Genomic DNA, 19490 nt, shown 5'->3' with positions numbered 1-19490 from the left:
TTCATATTGAATGGTATTTGGTCTTTTTCGGCTGTTTGCCAGACACCGGAAGTCGCCATCTTTGAATTCAAAAAGGTGTCTGTGATAAATTGTTGGTTTCTGTGCATCATTGTGGTTCCCTTGATACTCATATACAATGGAAATCGGCCATTTTAGTTTTCCAAGAACCGGAAGTTGCCATCTAATAATTCAAATTGGTGTCTGAGATCGATTTGTGGCTCCAGTGCATCATTACGATTCCGGAAATACCCATATTGGGAGGTATTTGGTCACTTTCAGCTGGATTTAAAAATGACATTTGGAGAAAATTTCTGGCCTCTGTCATCCTGGTTCCGGAAACACCAATATTAGAAACCGGAAGTTTTCATCTTGAATTTAAAAATGGTGTCTTGGCGTCGAGTTTTGCTCCTATACGTCGACCCGATCATTTTAGGCTGTTTTCCGGACAACCTGGTTGAAATATCTGTTCAATTTGTATGGGAGACCTCCCTCTCCATCCAGAGTACGGAGGAGTATCATACCACAATAGAAATTTGTGTATGATTTGTATAAGAGCCCTTCCATCTAGAAGTGGTATCGAACCACAATGAAAATATTTTTTGCTCTCAAAAACCTCAACATGCCAAATTTGGTTCCTTTTACTTAATTAGTTCTTGAGTTGTGAAGAAATATGATTTTCATTTGTATGAACCCGCTCTTTCAGAAGAAGGAGGAGTGTCTAACTTTTCTATCTCTCAAAAACCTCAACATATCAAATTTTGTTCCATTTACTTGGTTATTTCTCGTGTTGCGCAGAAATTTGTGTTTCATGTGTTGGAAATTCCACCCTTCCAGAAGAGGGACGGGTGTCAAGCTATTATGGACATATTTTTTACCCCTAAAAACATTCACTTGCCAAATTTGGTTCCATTTACCTACTTGATTAGTCATTTGGAAGCAACAGTTGTATTTTTGGGCATTCGTTAGAAAATGACTTGATTCTGGTAAACCTCCGTAAAGCAAAGAACGCATCGGTTCTGGTGGTTGGACTTGACCTTGCCACCTGCACAACACAGTCCAGGTGTTTCCTGTTTAAATTTTAGTGCTTTGCAATACTGGCATACCACATCCATTGGTCCTATCGTAACACATGATAATTCGCTGTAGTCAATCGTGCAGTCGTATTTAAAAGCTGCACGTTTCAATTGTATATTTACGGCATTTCTTCTAGCTCTACGGTTGAAGCTTGATGTGGTTCGACGATGCATACCGTGGTTATGCTGCAGGCCAAGTCGTCCTGCTGCTGCATGTATATCTCGTTCCTGCTGAGATCGTTCTGCCCGAATTCGCGACATACGTTCTAGTAGTTTTTCCTTCGCTTTGGAGCGTTGCTGAGGTGTTTGATTTTCGCGGCGGATCGTCAATCGACTTGCGTTCCGAATGCGTGAGCCTATGTTCGATCTCCTGATTGGTGGCATAATTTATCCTGAATATAGCAATGTTTTAATTTTTTGTAAGTTTACCTCTCTTAGTTTTATCAACACTCACTGCAATCACTGATGTTTTATCACTTGATAGTTCAAGTGATTACCGTGACGGTAGCAACCAGTCGAGCGCACTTATGTTTATATTAAATTTTCGGTTGTAGCTTTTAAACGATGATTTCAAAATAATTGTCGAGAGTCACCTGTTTTAAATTGCTGTCTTATTATTGTTTGTTGTTCATAGCGCCTTCTGCGATCGCATTTCTTCGTTGTATGGAAATTCTATTTTCGCGAATTCTATTGAATTTTTCCTTTGAATTTTCCTAGTTTTCTCGCCGTAACATTTTGCCTTGGACAAAGACGAACACAACAAAACAAAGCCAGCTCAAATCAGACGCTCCGTTGTAAGTTATGGGCGGTCGCACATATGTAACTTTATTTTATATATAAGAAGATAGTCGAAGTTTCGTAAAATGAAATGTTTAATTTAAAATATTCTGAGATTTTGTAAAATTTTGACCCGGATTCAAGAATTTGAGGACTGAATGTTTATCGCAAGCACTCTTTACTCAACAGTTACGTAATTAAAGAAATTGGTCAAAAGTAGGATTAACCCTCTAGTGCCCAAGTTTTGTTTCAGGCGGACTTCGAAAAAATTACTATGAATTTTTATAAACATGTTTTAAGTGTTGATTGAAGCTTTTTAGAGGTTCAACTGAAGACCGTCTAAAGGCGGCACTGGGCACTAGAGGGTTAAGAGTACGAAGTAAGAGTTGAAGTATATTTTTTGATAATTTTTGTGCCGTTGTTTTGTTGATTTTCATCTCTTATAATTCAAAATCAAAATCTTCGCTTGAAATACAATTAAAATGTTCTAGTTTAAATAAACTGGCGAATTAAAAATGAACTAAAATTTACAGTTTTATTTACAAGAAAAAATCTTGAACTGATAAGTCGTTTGCATATGAGCATATCTGTAATCTGCGAGCTAGATTTGAACTTCAGTTTTTAGACGCCGTTTGGAAATATGGGAAATGAACCATGGCGTAAAAGTGTTGAAAGTGTGAATGTGACGATCGGAACAAGCAACTTAATTAATCCTTACATTATTTGTCCCTAATTTGGGCGATAAAATTCCGTTTAACTCCTTAAGCGTACGAAATAAACAGCGTCTCCATTGATGAAGAACCTAGTCATTATAATTATTTGCCTGAAAATTTATCGCTTGTGTGCCGAACATTGTTTGATTTAATATTTTTGGGAATCTACCACTTCAACACACATTATTCGTCCGGCTTTGCTTGGAAACCGCTCAACGCACGTTGAGTGTTCCGTATTCCTCCGAACAAACAAATGCCATCACTCCTCTTCTTCTGGTGTTACACGCAAGCAAAAGCGCAAGCAACGGAGCTGTTAACAGCGGTTAACCGGTCGGTGAGGCGTCGAACGCAAATGGTATTGCAGAACCGGTATTCGTTGTGCAGAGAGGGAGACGATTAGGTCCTGATGGCGCGCGTCTGTGTTTGATCTGAAAATATTTACGTTTTAATTACTTTTTCGCACTGTACGCGGCAGTACGCAGCATCCGATTTATCTTTCGTCGGTGACGCGTCGTTACCGAATGTTGCCATTTTTTTCTCCCATGACTGTTTAAAACATGGACTTTGACACTGACCACATGTGTATGGGGAATGTATATCGAAATGTGGCGTACAGTAGAAAGTGTGTGCGATGGGATGACGAAATTTTTTTGTGCACAGTAAACCATGACCTAAGCTAATGCAGGTTTACATACTTAATATATAACATCAGTTTCAGCACAAATTATTATGACATTGGGTATACGCAATTGTGTAGGTATACACTTTTTTCATTTTACTGATACTGTTTCTCAGCAACCGCAGATTTCAGCGTTTCATAAGTGAGATTGCTCCATTATTCAACCATTATTTAATATTATTTCAAATGTTTATCGGTATCAGAAAACAAGTTTCACTGAGATTTTTAAAGTAATATTATTAGTTAAAAATTTAAAAAAATGACGCATTTTCGAGCACATATCGCCCTTACCATTGCTATCATGCCTTGTTTTTAAGTAGTGTTAATGGAATCAAAATACAGTAATAATGCTTCTAGAATATCTAAATTTCATGTAGGAACACTTCTTGTGAGCAACATCTAAATTAAATTTAGTTGTATCATAATTGGAACAGCTCACTTCTGAGACTTCACCGCTTCACTTCGCCTGTGCTTGATAAAATGCTTGATCTCACTTAGTTATGGTATTCATAGAAATTCGAATACAGCAAGCTAACGGGTCGTTAAATCCGAAATTAGTACGGTGAAAGCTAGGTTGTAGCAGTCCAGTAGAGCGAAGAAGACGCTGTGAAGCCCGGAAATTTAATTTGGAAAGGATATTTGGTGAATCGATTCTAGAGTTTAGAACTTTTGCTACGAACACCGTTTGTTGAACTTCTCTGCGTCATTGCAATGTGTCAATCCCAAGTAGACGACAACGGTCAGGATATGGAGACTGGTTAATCAGGTCACGCCACGGACCTCATCGGAGACCGTACCAATGAGCAATAAAGCGTTTTTAGCAGTGAGGATTTCTGAAGTCTCGAGCAATTTTTGTGACGTGAAGCTTTCGAGATAACATCCGAGCGATGCTGATTGAAAGTGAGCTTAGCATCAAGTGGTAACTGAAAATTATTGGACTACTTTTACGGTGAAAGGTCACAACTTTACATTTAGAAACACTAGCCTATTTCGTCGACACCAATCAACAAACGCTTGTAAACGTTTACAGTCATCAACAGATTGAACTACTAAATATAATTTTAGATCATCAGGATACAATAGTTTGCAGTCGACTCCAAGCAGCCAGACGATGTCGTCGAAGAATAATGAGAAGCACAGCGAAAAATATAATAAGCAAAGTTGTTAAACTAGGACGGAAAACTGGAATCAATCTACACACGAAGGATTCTATCGCACAAGTATAAACTGAGCCATTCGGTTTATTTTTGAGGAGCGCCAAACCGTTCAAGTTAACGCTTAAGTATCTTGTGGACGATACGGTCAAATACTGCTCTCAAATCAGTGTATATAACATATACTTGGGCCTTCTGCTCCATGTGAGAAATGTAGGTTGTCGTGAATTCCAGTAGGTTTGTACAAACGGATCGGCCAGGCGCAAAAAACATGTCGATGAGATGAAACGTAGCACTTTAATTGATTGAAATGCTTATGCTATGTTGCGTGGAATTGCACAGGTTTTCCAGTTGATCCACCAAGGATTTTGCAGCGGCAAAAGAACTGGGCAAATCCGCCTGCATCAACTTGCTTGGAGTATTGGAACCGAGCTGTGACAATTCCTCACCTTGATTCTCTGGTAACCCCACTGGAAACACGGTTCGGTGAAGATAGCGCACCTGCCTACGCGTTGTCCTTGCTGCGTCCCGCTAACGTAATTACGCATGTCGTTGGAAGAGTTCAACGCAAAACCGAAAATTTCGTAATTTTTTACGAAGTTGACAATTTTGTTGGAGAGGTGGAAGTTTTGTATTAACATTGCAGCAGCTTGAGAGTAGACCGTAAGAACTTGGACGAGTTGGATCTTATAGACCTGCTAGCTAAAGCCCGTTCATTCTTCCCTGTGACTGAGAATATAGTCAAAATTGCACTTGCTCTACCATGTGAAACATGCACGATTTAACACTCGTTCAGCACATTACGTCGAGTGAAAACTTGGCTGAGGTCAACAATGGTTGAACAGCGGTTGAGTGCTCTCTGCTTGCTGAGTGCTCATCGGCAGGTGGTTAACAACAATCGTGAAAAAACACATGAACCGCTTCCGGAACGTTCTTGACTGTGTCTTCAAACTTCACGTCCTTGGGAAGCTTTGACAGGATGTAGTTGAGATAGCGGCTGTGCGAATGGATGTCCAGCTTCCAGAGAAGTGAACGTACCTTCGCCGCCTCATTCAGCTGGCCTGCATCCATCTCGAAGAGGTCCTGGTAGCGGTTAAACCAGCGTCCAAATGTAACTTCGTTTTCTTCATCGAAGACAAACTCGGTGATGTTCGATGAGAGGGACTCCAAAATCTACTCCGGGGTTTGATACTGACGCTGCTGCTGCTGAGCCGCCATCTGCTGTAAAAGTTGGGCCATCTTGAGAATCATATCTTAAATTCCCGGTTGCGGCTGCTGATCAACTATCTTCTGCCATGTTCGTGGATTCTTGAGATCCTCGTCGCCAAAATAATATGTCCAAAGGTTTAAATGAACTTAAGAGTTTTTACTAAAGAACATCTATTTATATTCGAGATTGGACAAAGAATAATCAAAATTTCCACTCTGAAGTCAAGGACAACTTTTCACTGGTTGCCGTGATGTAACAAACAATCACTAAACACTGGTATTTATTTTTAATTCTTTTACTTGTTTTTACTTCTGAAATTTTGAAGAGCTTGACCTCCCCTGTTTGAAATTCTAGCTACGCCCATGGCAGAGAGACTCGTAGCACCCCAATAGTTCCTCAATTTCCCACGGTCTCCACTTTTGAAAACATGAAACATATACAACTGCTTCTATGTCGCCGGAAACTTAGCTAGTCCAAATGATCTTTTGAAAATACGACACACAAGCGTTCTACTGAAGCTGCAGCACAGTAGGCAAAAACTGTGGCTGGTATACCATTGTACCATCGTACCACGCTTCAACTTTTTACTTGCGGCAATCATCTCATATAGTAATTTAGAATGTACACAGATCCACCTTAATGCTTTATATTAGATTGGAATAGGACAGACGATTTCAGCCCGTTTCGATTTTTTCTAATTAATCATTTGTAATCTATTTAATTTTTACTTTACTAACGCAAAAAACACGGTATTTTTTTCTCACGCTGATATGTTTACTACATACATGGATTACCAAGTCATCGGGATGACACAGAGATGGGGTTGAAAATCAAAAATCTTTGGGGTTGCCCAATTGTACCAACCCTAATTGCAGGGTGTTCAATAAGTGTAATACATTTAAAAAATGTGTTAAATGTGTGTGTGTGTGTGTGTGTGTGTGTGTGTGTGTGTGTGTGTGTGAAAATCTTTTCCGAGTCAATTTTGATTGTGCACTTCGTCCCAGAATTTGAAAGCTTTTTAAATTGGTCCATATTGCTCAATTTATGTTCGCTCTACTTGTCCGCATGTACGACCATACCTAAAAGTCCAGGGGATTAAGGTCCGGGAAGCTGGGAGGTTACAAAGTCTTATTAAGAAAATCAGTCAAATTCGTCCGACACTACAACCTTCGCCTGAATCTCTGTTTTAAAGTACGCGCCAGGCGTTGATTTTCACGTTTTTCTCGATAAACACCAAGGTGAGCTGCCCACGCCTGGATACGGCGACCAAATCATCACCGACACGGTGCTTTGAAACCGCGGAATGTTTATGTGGGGCTGGGGGATGCTGGCCATCGTCGGTGCCGACAGTCGATCATTTTGGACACTGTTGCAAGACAAGAGTTTCTCAGCAGAAAACACGAAGTTCAAACCTGCGTGCAGTGAAATTATCAGTTTGGCTCTGTCCAGCCTTTTCTGCGTTGTATCCTCCGTTATCCCGTGAACTTTGCGTTTCTTGTACGGTTTGTATCCCAGGTCCTCCTCATGATGATGTGGGCAGTCCCGATGCACTCATCCAGGTCAGCCGCGATTCTTCGGATCGAGCGGTTCATTTTTCGACTAACCCGCTTTCTCACCACCTAGATGACTGCTAGCGGCCCGGATCTCGCACGGTACTTGGCCGAGCGCATCTCTCGATACCGACGGATGGTGGTATAGATGAGATTCCGATTGACTCCGTCGGATTTCCTCCGCTGGAATATGTTACTCACCTCTTAAAAAACAACGACGTCGTGGTAATCCTTCATCGTGTGCGGTAAACAAACAACAAATGACAGCAAGTCGACATCGTGCGCGTCGGTTAGCCTATATATGAGGCTAAAGCCGACACCAGTACTAACACACAGAATGCACATGATGCGCACCTATACGACGATGAACTTATTGAACACCCTGTAAAATTATGTCAAAATTTCATGAAGTATTAATAACTTGTTCTGCACTGTTTACAGTTCCAAGCGAAGTGTTATCAAATATAAAATGTTCCTTTTTCCACGCACTTGAAAAATACTTACCTTACTTAACAGTCCCAAGCCGTGGTGTAGTTTTTGCTGTACATAAGAGTCGTTTCCATTCCACTCGGTCCATGGCTGTAGTTCGCCAGTCCTGCAGTCTGTACAGGTTTCGTAGGTTGTCTTCCACCTGATCGATCCATCCTGCCCGCTGTGTACCTCTCCGTCTCGTCCCTCGCGGATTGGTTTCAAGGACCATCTTTACCGGGCTGTCGTCCGACATCCTTACGACATGCTCAGCTTACCGCATCCTGCGAATCTTGACGGTGTGGACGATAGATGACTCCACAAGCAGCTCATGCAGTTCGTGGTTCATTCGCCTTCTCCTGCCCTCCTGAGTCTAATTGGCAGTCGGTCGAGTGGTTTTTGAGAGTGGTCCTCAACAATTATTGGCCTGTAAAGTGTTAGCCAGTATTTTTAGGGGTTTTTCAAGATGATATATCATCAGTTGCAATCGAAGCGAAACAGCCGCATATGGGTGCTGTTTATCCAAGACAACACTCTTGTTCATTCTGCCCGCGATAATTTGAAGGAGTTGCGCTACGAACTGGTTCCCGACCCTCCGTATTCGCCAGATTTAGTTATGAGCCATTGTTTCCAGGTTCGTTTAAAATATAGCTCTACTGCAAGCGATTCCCCTCGGATGAAGAGGTGTGAAACAAACTACTATTTTCACGCGTAATACTACAAAACTAGTGTCGAAATGTTACAGGATCGCTAGTGTAACAGTTTTCAAATAAAACAATTTTTCTACAGTCTTTACATAAAAATTGTTTTCACATTAATAGGCTGACTTTTCAGTCCATGTAGTAGATTTCGATAGGTCATTCTCCTTCGAGTGAATTTTCATTCATTTGACAGGACATAGTTCATGTGATCAGCACAAATTATACCATAACAATATTTCATCATAAATAGGGTCCTACAATGTGCTTTAAAATTAAAAGGCTACCGCCGTCATCGCCAGTTAACCATGATAACAACATCAACTATGTTTCAACTTGTCAGTTAATATATTATTAAAGTAATTTAATTGTCCGTATGTTTATTTATTGAAACAAATCCACCGATTTTTTGTTCAACTTTTGCAATCTGTCAATTCGCATTGAATTGCTACTATCTGCTGTCTGACACAGAACGAACAAAAAACGGAATCGTCATTGATGAGGGCAGGCAGGTCACACTATACCACTGCACTAGCTCTACGACGCGACGACGACGATGGCGGCGGTGGCCACGCTGCTCTGGGCAGACAGATGGAATTATCATGCTCTCAATGGTGGCTACCGCCTGGTGTACGGCAGTTGACTGCCACTAGTTTGAAACTGGCGTCCATTGACGCCATTGATGGAAGCGGTGGAGTCGCGCATCACGCAATGGAGACATAAGAAGTAACCAGAACTACATGTAGAAAAAAGTGGAATAATAAAATAATATTATTTCAGTGATTATAGCGAAAATAAATACTAGCGAAAAAAGGTAGGGGAAGTGACATAGGAAATATCGCTTTCCACCGATTTAAGCCGGTACCCGAGCGATATCGACTGTGCGGTTTCTTCCTTCGCCTGTTGTTTGTAAACCCCGACGCCGATCATACGATGACTGATTGTGCCAAGTGTGTGAAAGCAACCTGCGGAAGTGAAAAGTTGACTGCTGTCATCCTGCTCCAGCCGCTGGGAATGGTGTTCGGAAGGGATTTTCCTAGGGGCAGGGCGAATGCGTTGTTGTCTCGTTCGAGTACGGAGGCAGGTAAAAGTCGTTCCATCTTTTTCACGCACAGTACAGAGTAAGCTGCGTAGAAGAGAACACACCAAAGCGGAACACAGTCATCATCGCTTGCTCAACCCCCGTCAAGCGCGTATGAATGAATCGGCATGTCTCGCTCGCTCCAGAGTGCGACTGCACGTGCAGAAGCGAGATGGTGCACCGATTCAGCCGTAACCATGGCACACCAGAATCGAATGGACCAGTATTGGTGTATGGTCTGTGCGTAGAGATCTGTTTTAACTGCTGCTCGCTGGTTGCTGCGCTTCGTTAAATCAGTGTCGTCGCAGCAAGAAGTGAGGAAAATCATCATCATCGGTCCCGCTAGTGTGCTAATCGGTCCTGACTGTTTTTGTATATTTTTGGACGTCCAAGAGTGTTGATATGTTATTTTATCGTTGGAACCCGTCGCTGCAATAGCAAAATCTGCTGCTGCTGCTCGCCCGTGCTCTCGCGTTTGCCGCCGCCTGTTTGTGCCAATTCTGCAGCGGAGAATTTATCAGCAGACCTCGGAGGCCACTAGTCTGAGTCGGAGTCGGCACCGCACCGGTCGTGGATGTGTTTTTCTGTTGTTTATGATAATAAAGTGAAATTTTGATTGAAAACAATGTCGGTGTGATATGTACCTTCGACCGTCTCGCCTTTTTCGTAAATGGTCCGGGTTTTTATCATTATTGGAAGCAAGACGATTAGTGCGAGTGTGTGAGTGGACTCAAGCTCGGAGAAAACCAGTTTAGCGAAAAAAATATTTGCACAAACTTGTTGTGGAAGATAATATTGTTGGGAATAACAAATTTAGCTGTTTAAACTACAAACAAACTGCAAGTGATCCAGCTGAGACACGCGACCTTCTTGGCTTACTGATTGTGTGTTTGAAAAGTGTATCCCTCAAGATGCATACCTTGTTCACGGATCAGAATACTTTCTCGCGGCACTACGGTCATGTGCAGCCGGGGTATCCTGCGAATACCGGCACCATGACATCGGCTCATCACTACCCGTACGATCAATACTCACGGTATCCGTATGCTGGACCCGCCTACGCTCTCACGGCAGCCCATCAAAACAAGGAAATGGTGAAACCACCCTATTCCTATATTGCTCTGATTGCCATGGCCATCCAGAATGTTGCTGATCGCAAGATTACCCTGAACGGAATCTATCAGTATATCATGGAGAAGTTCCCGTACTACCGAGATAATAAGCAGGGATGGCAAAATTCGATTCGGCACAATCTGAGCCTGAACGAATGCTTCGTCAAGGTACCACGTGACGACAAGAAGCCAGGAAAAGGAAGCTACTGGACGCTCGATCCAGACTCGTACAACATGTTCGACAATGGATCCTTTCTGCGCCGTAGACGACGCTTCAAGAAGAAGGATGCCCTCAGAGAAAAAGAAGAAATGGCGAAGCGTCAGAGTATGATGCTCGAGGATAAAATGGGCGATATCAAGCCCATCAAAATTATGGGCGGATCTCATCTGGATGGTAAACAATTTAGCCATCAGTTTAAACGTGAACCGGGACTAGATCTTGCGACGCAGTGCATGGTTAAAGATAGCTTAACCCCCACTCTTCTGAACTCCTGCCACGAATCTCTGGCCACTCAAATGAATCACCTTTCCACTGGTGACCATGGTTTCACGGTGGATTCTCTAATGAACGTCTACAACCCACGACTGCACCACACATCCTACCCGTACCACTTCAACGAGGATCATTTGGTGACAACATCAACGCAATATCGTCACCAGCATAGCAGCGCTCATCATCCGCCTCCGCATGGAGGCTGGTACACACCAGAGACACCTCCGGAATCGATTGGAAATACCTCCGGAGGGAGCTCTTCAACACCGACCATTCCGACATCATCGCAGCATTCGTCTGGTTTTCGGGACATGGTTTTCGAGCACAGTCAAACCAACTGCCAACTGGATACGGGCAGTCCCACCAACAGTATAACATCCGCGAGTCCTCCGGTGATTCCCAGTGCAGCTAGTAGTTCTGCGGCGGCTGTGGCAGCCGGGCACCTGACCGCCGGCAACCTGAGTCATCTTGGGCACTATCGGTCGCACGTCGGCTACTACCAGGATTGCGGTATCAAGTACGTGTAAGAATAGGTATCTCCGGGGCTTTAGGCTATTCATTATTGTTCCGATCGCATCTCTCACGCTGTAGTAGGTGCTCTCTTGCTGAAGTGCGCTCGAAAGCATCAATCATTAACGTTCCGTCGGCTTGCTTGCCATTAGTACCATATGCTGTATGCTCTTCAGTTCAAGAAGCTTCTTCGCCGAAAATGAGAGCTATTTGGCCTTGAAAAATATTTTCATTCGTGCGTTTTTGTGGGAATTCGCTGTGAATAAAATAGGGTTCTAATGGTTATTTGAATCGGTTTATATTTTTCTATTCGATAGATATGTTAATACACAGCCTTATTCCCAGGAATTCCAGTTCAATTAGCCACAATTAAACAAGCAAGAGAGCACCACAGCAAGAATGGACGCAGCTAGTTTTAAGGGGTAATACAATGACTGATGTGCTGGTTTTTATTTATTTTCAATCTAAGTTCGCAAGCTGTTTAGATTTAATCGAGCATCTCATTCCTAAATATCTTTCTTGAATTGTGCACCCAGCGATACTTCTGCAGAGCCAATTCGTAAAGTTCGTTATAGTTGTTTCAAAATAGACATTTTACAGGACTTTGTAAATGGTAACAAGATTTCTCCGAACAAAAATGCCACGCCGCAAGGGATACGTGTTCTCGTAGCAATTTCTAGGAAAAGAAAAATAGGAATACTGTACATATAGTGAAAAACTATTGCATTAACGGTCAAATCGAATCATACGCTGAATGTACCATGACGAAACTGCTTATCTCTGTGTGTAATGTATATTGCTGTGGCACAGAAAACCACTGAAAGTTCGATCCAAACAATAGGAGCGGTTAGGTGAATGTGCAACGCTAAGTTTTCATGCATAATAACCAGATTAAACTTTTAAGCAAACTATGTGATGTATTATAAAATCGAATCTGTGAGTTTGTGCGTTTGCGTGTGTGATTGTATACATGTGTATGTGCGAACCCCAGTGAACCGGCGTTTCGCTCTAGATTGAATTTTATATTACAGAGTTGTAAGAGAAGAACAACCCGGTACGAATCTGTTCAGTTCATTTTTTCTGTTAGGGCCCATTTCTATTTTGTTTATGATTCAGCATGCTTGTAGTGCTATAACGAAAACGGAACGAACGCGTGGCTGGAATCGAGCATGTATGTTTATTGTTTAGGCAGAAAGGTTCAAAACCCACAAAAGATGTAAGTTACTAGGATGATGTGAATGTACAACCAAAATTCGTGAAATGAACAAGTAGCAAGCGAATCGTTTCTCTACTTGCTGTGTATACAAAGTTTAACTGTCCTTCCGTGGGATACATCATTCTGTTTCATAGTAATCTCTCTACGTGCATTGCAAGATAATATAATATTAATCTAGTATTTAGTGATAAATTCAAATATTATCGAATCCAACGATAAAAAAGAAAGAAAAAAAACATGAATATAACGATCAAAATGATTATAAAATGTTGTTTCATTTGCATTCTTTTGCTAAAGTATCACGACATTAAAGAACACTCTGAAGAATAAGGGTATTGAAGAGGGTAGCCTCGTATCGAGTTTTTTTTTCTTTATTCATTTTAGCTAATTGGAAAAAGTAGGTATAGAAAACAGTGATAATAAATGCAAATGGTACGGCTTCTAATGTGAGCTCCAGTTCTTAATGTCGAAATGCAAAAATATGATTACAAACAAACAATAATCAAAATTCTTACCAATTACCAATTCTAACCAATTACCAATAAACCAATTAACATTAAGTTTATGTTGATGGTTGAAACATCAGCGGTCAAAAAAATCGAAAATGATCGGTGACTTGTTTTGTGAGTTAGTAGCAAACATACACACCTAATTTAGCTCAGTAAAGCTTTATACACCTTATGAAACGAACACTCTGCCGTGAACTAGCAACTTTTGAAATTTCTTTTGCCGAGAATCTTGGAAATACTGTCGAAAACTAGTAAAATAAAAAAACTTCGATGAATGTCTCAGTTGTTGAGTGGTCGGTAATTTAATTAAAGTGGGTATAGAGCCAACATTGCATATGATTTGGGGCGCCATTTTTAAATTTTATTTCATTCATTGTCTATTTTCAAGAAAATTGTACAATTTTCTTTAGTTGTTGCATTATTCATATCACAGTTGTAGCCTTGTTCAGGCGATTGAAAAGTTTTTAATTTGCAAAAATTTGAAATTATTTGTTGGTGATAATTTTGCAAATCTGGAAGATATTGAGGTTTCTATTAAATTCGTCTAGTTCGTCACTTTTACACCGAAACACATAAAAACCAAGTGACTCTCGTGAGGTCTTTACGATTTAACAGATAAAGGTGCTTATTACGGGAGTCACTTAACGGTGAAATATATTTCACTCTCACGCTCACTTCACTTTTTTAGACCTATTCCCGATTTCACCTCAAGTGAGGTGACAAAAATCGTGAAGTGAACTTGAGAATAGGACAAGTGAAATGAGATTGTTTCCCAGCTAAAAAATGTCTAAGTCCCAGAAAGTCGTTTTTTCCGTTTTTTCAGATAACACCACATCTCGACGTGTTCTGCATTTCTAAGACATTCGCCATAAAAAAAAATGTTTTTTTCGGTATCGAAAATTTCCTGAACTAGTTTGCATTTTTTTCATCGGGCAAAAAAATGAAAAATTTACCGCTTTAAGGCACGGATCAAACTCTGATTCGCTTCGTTACTGAAGAATAAATCCAATATTTACCATTAGATCACAAATCAATCAACCTTAAGACTTATGGCATCTTCGTGGAATCATTTTTCCGTTCAAAATGGTCGTGAAATAATTCCACGCGAAACGTCGCTTTTTCCGTTCTCACTTCACTGATATGACACTCATAATAACCCAGATTCCACGGCAGATGTCACTTCGCGACGTTTTTCTCACTTACGTGAGTCCCGTAATAGGATTTTGTTCACTTCACTCTGATTTCACCGTGAAGTGACTCCCGTAATAAGCACCAAAGTGATCTTGTGTCATCTTGGAGGCCAAAACAGACAGAACCGCTTAAGATTAATTCGGATGTAACCAACTTCAGGTTTATTTCAGCAAAACATATCAATTGTTGTTCTTTGTTGCCAAAACCAAAATTCGAATTTACCGGTTTTTTTTTTCTTTTGAGCTAATGACATGTCAAGCCATTGATGTCGATAGAAAGCAGTGTGGTTTATACAATACTGCATTGAAATGGGTCTTCTCATCCGTCGACATCAAAAAAAAAAAAAGTTTCACAAGGATATACTACCGCATAACTGTCCCATGTTACATTTTGGTCATTTTTACTTTTCATCACCAAACGTTGTTTTTTGACGTATATTTCCAGAATTAACAATAATTTTTTGTTCTAAAAATGTTTCAAAAAATACCAAGTCTGTTTCACTCATCACTGTCATCACTTGTATATTGGCAACATGGCCAGCGCTTTCATTTTCGGTTCTGAGCGAAGCTTCCAGCAAATGAATCAAGTCGATGCACACAATACACGGCTTAAACAAAACAAACAAACTAAAACGTCATTTGCACGAGTTGGGTGGTGCGATGCGAAATTCACAGTGGGACTGTTATGCGTGGAATTTGCCAATTTATCCTATAACTCTAGGCATAAGAGTCTTACTAAACATTTTTTTCTATAAACTACCATAAATTAAATCCTCAAATGAAGTTTTTGATTATTTTCATTGGATATGTTGGTTTTCAAGGTAATTTCAATCACAAAATTGTTTTATATGTGCCATTTCGCCTCAGATGGCAAAAACTTTTCAAATCTTTAATCGCATTTTTCTCAGCTGTCTGTTTTGGAACATGGGACAGTTATGCGTGGAACGGCAGTATACCTTTTTGTAATTATTTAAAGAAGAGTTTGGCAGGAGATTTTTTTTTGGTACAAATTAAAAACAAAATGACAACAAAATTTTTTTTTTATTCTCACATAACAAACCAGAAAAATAAAAAGATACGACATTTTATATTTTGCCACAAGTTCACGTTGAACGAATGCCTAGGTGCATTAGAAATTACATCATTAATATAAATTTGCCTGATTTCTATACTAGATTACATTTTGTAAAATTGGGAATGAAACTGGCGAATGTTGCGTCAGATTTCAAACGATTACAGCAAGCGAACGACCTAATGCATCTTAGTCATTCATATGTCGGTGGATAGATAAAATGCGTAAAAATTGTTAGATATAATGTTTAACTTTGTTGCTTTACTTCTCAATGCCAAAAATAGGTGAAAAATTCTAAGGTCAAGCTTTCCCATACATTTTCCTCACTATTGCCTTGCTTCCTAAGCACGGATAACAATAGCATGGACGGAATGAATTCCACTGCCTACATATTTTGACTCAACGAAGTGTTTTGTTTTATATCTCAATCTCGGTTTTCCAGAGATCGGAAATCAAATACAGACGTCATTTTGAAATCTAATATGGCGACTTCCGGTTTCTGGAAATGACCAAATACCACCCAATATGGGCATTTCTGTAATCGAGATGATGAACATAGGCCAAAAATACTTCTCAAACGCCATTTTGAAATTTAAACTGACAACTTCCGGTTGCTGGAAAACGGCCAAAACTAGTCATTCCAGAACCGAGATGATGAGAAAAAACCATAGATCACCCCTGACGCCATTTTTTAATCCGAAGTGGCAACTTGCGGTTGCTGAAAAAATACCAAAAATATTCGTTTCAGGATCGTTGAAGTCCGGAAACCGGAGAACAAATTAGGACGTCTGCCGAAAACTACCAAAAAAGTTGACTACATACGTCATCTGAAATTGCAACGTCGGGTTGCTGGAAAATAGCCTAATATGATCATTCTGGAATCGATACCCAGAGATCGGAAATCAAATCCAGACGCCGTTTCCAAATCCAAGATGGCGATATCCGGCATCCGTAAATAACCGAATACCACCCAAAACGGTTGTTGTTAGAACCAACCCATACTCAGAGGCCAAAAATCGACTTCAGGAGCCAAATCCAAGATAGACATTTCCGGTTTCTGGAAAACCGCAAAAATGATTAGTAAAAGTTATCGACTTAAACATAAAGATACAAGATTGTTCATTGTAATCTCATTGATTATCATTCACAGAATTATTGAAAGAAAAAAAGTTTGCTTTGAACATATCCTTTGCGATTATTCCCGAATGCAATAATACAAGCAATGTAACAAACAGCAATATGTAGCACTACGTCAACCATGCGGTCGTGGTTTTGCAATCCAATCTTTTATTTTTACCTTACCAGATAAATACTTGATTGAAACTAAGTAAATAGTGCTTATAATGATTCTATTGATTTTGCTAATTCTTAAACAACATTTTTAATACTGGACTTTTTAAAATTATTTCTTTTAAATTACAGAAGCAATTGTTTTTCACTCAACAATAGCAGGCCATGAGTACAGGTAGTTATCAAAATTGATGGATACTCTTTTCAATTGTAAAGCAAATACCTACACAGTAAAAAATTCTGAATATCACACGACACGTGAAATATTTTCACATTTGAATTTCTGTTCCTTCCGACGAAAACCACGATTTTGAATGAAAATTATATGCAATGTTATTTGAATTTCAGTTGTTTCTGACGTAAATCATGGTTTTGTTTGAAAATTACACGCAATATCATTCAAATTCACGTGGAATGTTATGGAATTTTCTATCATAAGCGATGGAGGCAATTCTTTACATGCGATTCGACATAAAGTTTTCTTACTGTGTACACTTCTCGAATCATTTTGAATCAGAATAACCGATTTCAATTTGTTCACGTTTGGCACCTGGGTTTTTTTGCATGTTGTTTGATTGAGGATTAGGACAACGCTATACCTAGCTAACAGTGGTGGGCACCATTCCGCTAATTCGCTAATTAGCGACGCTAAAATTCAATTAGCGATTTAGGGATTTCGCTAATTTTTGAGCTGGTTAGCGAAACTGTTAGCGTCGCTAAAATTTTGGCTTTCGAAACGCTAATCGCTAATTCGTTAAATTTTGTAGAGAAGCGACAATAGAAATATTTAGAAAAACTGTGAATTGCTGATGGCGTACGTAAATTGCTTCGAAAGATGAACATACTTTACTGCGAAAGTTACTTTTGTCAGTTTTGTACCCTAGAATGGAGTTTCAGTTATCGTACAAGCCACAGGAGCATTTTGAAGAACAAGCACAAGGTCTAGACTGAATTTTCGGCACACCAAGAACTTTGGTAAATTGCAATGCGCTTGAAATTATGACTACTTTGGTTCTACTTTTTCGATTCAGATAATAATTGAATTTTTTTGACAACTTGTTTTAAGAGTATCTATTTTCAATGCAAGCTAAATAACTTTTGTTATTCTTGTTTATACAAAATCAAATAAGAATACCATTCCGTAAATCTCTTACTGTAAATAGCTTTAAAAAGTAATTGTTTTCGTTTGTTTAACCAAAACAGACCAAAGTGGTCCAAATCTTACAAAACACGAGCAATAAATGTAGCGATATGACTATTTACATATTAAAAAGTTAGCTATTAGCGAAAGTTCCGCTAATGTGGGTTTGGCGTTTAGCGTTTAGCGATTTTCGAGCTAAATTTTCCGGTTAGCGACTTAGCGATTAGCGTCGCTAAATTTTCGGTTAGCGGTGCCCACCACTGCTAGCTTATTATCAGAACGTTCCGTCAAGTTTCTAACAATTTTACCTATTGCTATTTTCCCGAATGTATTTGTTAGAGTTTTGATAGAAATAGGAACATTGTAGAAAATGGATTCAGGAAAACAGATTTTTGGGCATAATACATATAACTGGATGTACATAAATGGTGATTTTTCAAGAATTTGGTTTTTCTTAAAAAAAAAAATGCATTAAAATTACAAAACTGTATGAAATTTTTATTTGAGCCGATAAATTGGTTTGTACCATTTACTTTTCAAAGATAATTTCATTCAAAAGTTGGCCACGGCTACGTTTTAAATGGTCCATACGAAAAGTCCAATTTTGGGTCACTTTTTCGAGCATTTAGGCTGGTATCTCGCGAATAACGCGTTTAATGTTGTCTTCCAAGGCTGGAATTGTTGTTGGCTTATCCGCATAGACGAGAGACTTAACGTAACCCCACAAAAAATAATCTAGCGGTGTTAAATCGCATGATCTAAGCGGCCAATTCACCGGTCCATTCCGTGAGATGAATTGCTCGCCGAACTCATTTCGCAATATGTCCATTGATTCGCCCGATGCGTGGCACGTTGCTCCGTCTTGCTGAAACCACATGTCAACAAGACCCAGCTCTTCCATTTCCGGCAAAAAAATCAGAAATCATCGCGCGATAGCGAGCGCCATTGACCGTAACGTTGCGATTTTGATCATCTTTGAAGAAGTACGGACCAATGATGGATGCCTCCAGCGTGTAAACCGCACCGAATCGTGCATTTTTCTGGGTGCATTGGCGATTCTTGTATTGCCTCTGGTTGCTCTTCGATCAAAATGCGGCAATTTTACTTATTAACATACCCATTTTACCAGAAATGAGCTTCGTCACTGAACACAATTTTTCGGTAAAAAAGTGGATTTTCGGCAAGTTGTTCTAAGGCCCAAAAATTCGATTATTTGTAAGCGTTGTTCAGGCGTAAGTCTGTTCACGGTGAAATGGCAAACCAATCTGAGTACATTAGACTTTGACAGCTGTCAGAATGCCGCGTGAACTGTCAAATCCAGAGGGTGTGCGTTATCGCAGATCAACTTTGGTCCATGACGTTTGTTGGTCCATGATATTTGTAACTATGAACAACAATGGGGAAAAAATCACTACACAACACATTCATAAAGGTTTTCGGCAGTTTCTCGAGTTTTGATAAAAAAACGTTCCAATCTATAATATTTCACATCGATCAATTTCATGACCAAAAAGAACAAACGCCATGTTGCCGAATATGTTGGTTACACTATGT

General features: G+C 39.9%; 1 protein-coding gene across 1 annotated transcript; it reads left to right on the top strand.

The window, feature by feature from the left end:
* Positions 1-9713: 9713 nt before the first annotated feature.
* On the top strand, positions 9714-12977 carry LOC129723254 (fork head domain-containing protein crocodile). Its single transcript, XM_055677358.1, has one exon. It carries the CDS (start codon positions 10315-10317, stop codon positions 11533-11535), a length of 1221 nt encoding a protein of 406 aa, XP_055533333.1. The 5' UTR covers positions 9714-10314; the 3' UTR covers positions 11536-12977.
* The last annotated feature ends 6513 nt before the right edge of the window (positions 12978-19490 follow it).

Source organism: Wyeomyia smithii, chromosome 2, assembly GCF_029784165.1.
Source record: "Wyeomyia smithii strain HCP4-BCI-WySm-NY-G18 chromosome 2, ASM2978416v1, whole genome shotgun sequence".
NCBI classification, from domain to species: domain Eukaryota; kingdom Metazoa; phylum Arthropoda; class Insecta; order Diptera; family Culicidae; genus Wyeomyia; species Wyeomyia smithii.
Note: the sequence above shows the minus strand (reverse complement) of the source record. Positions and strands in the feature narration are given on the sequence as shown.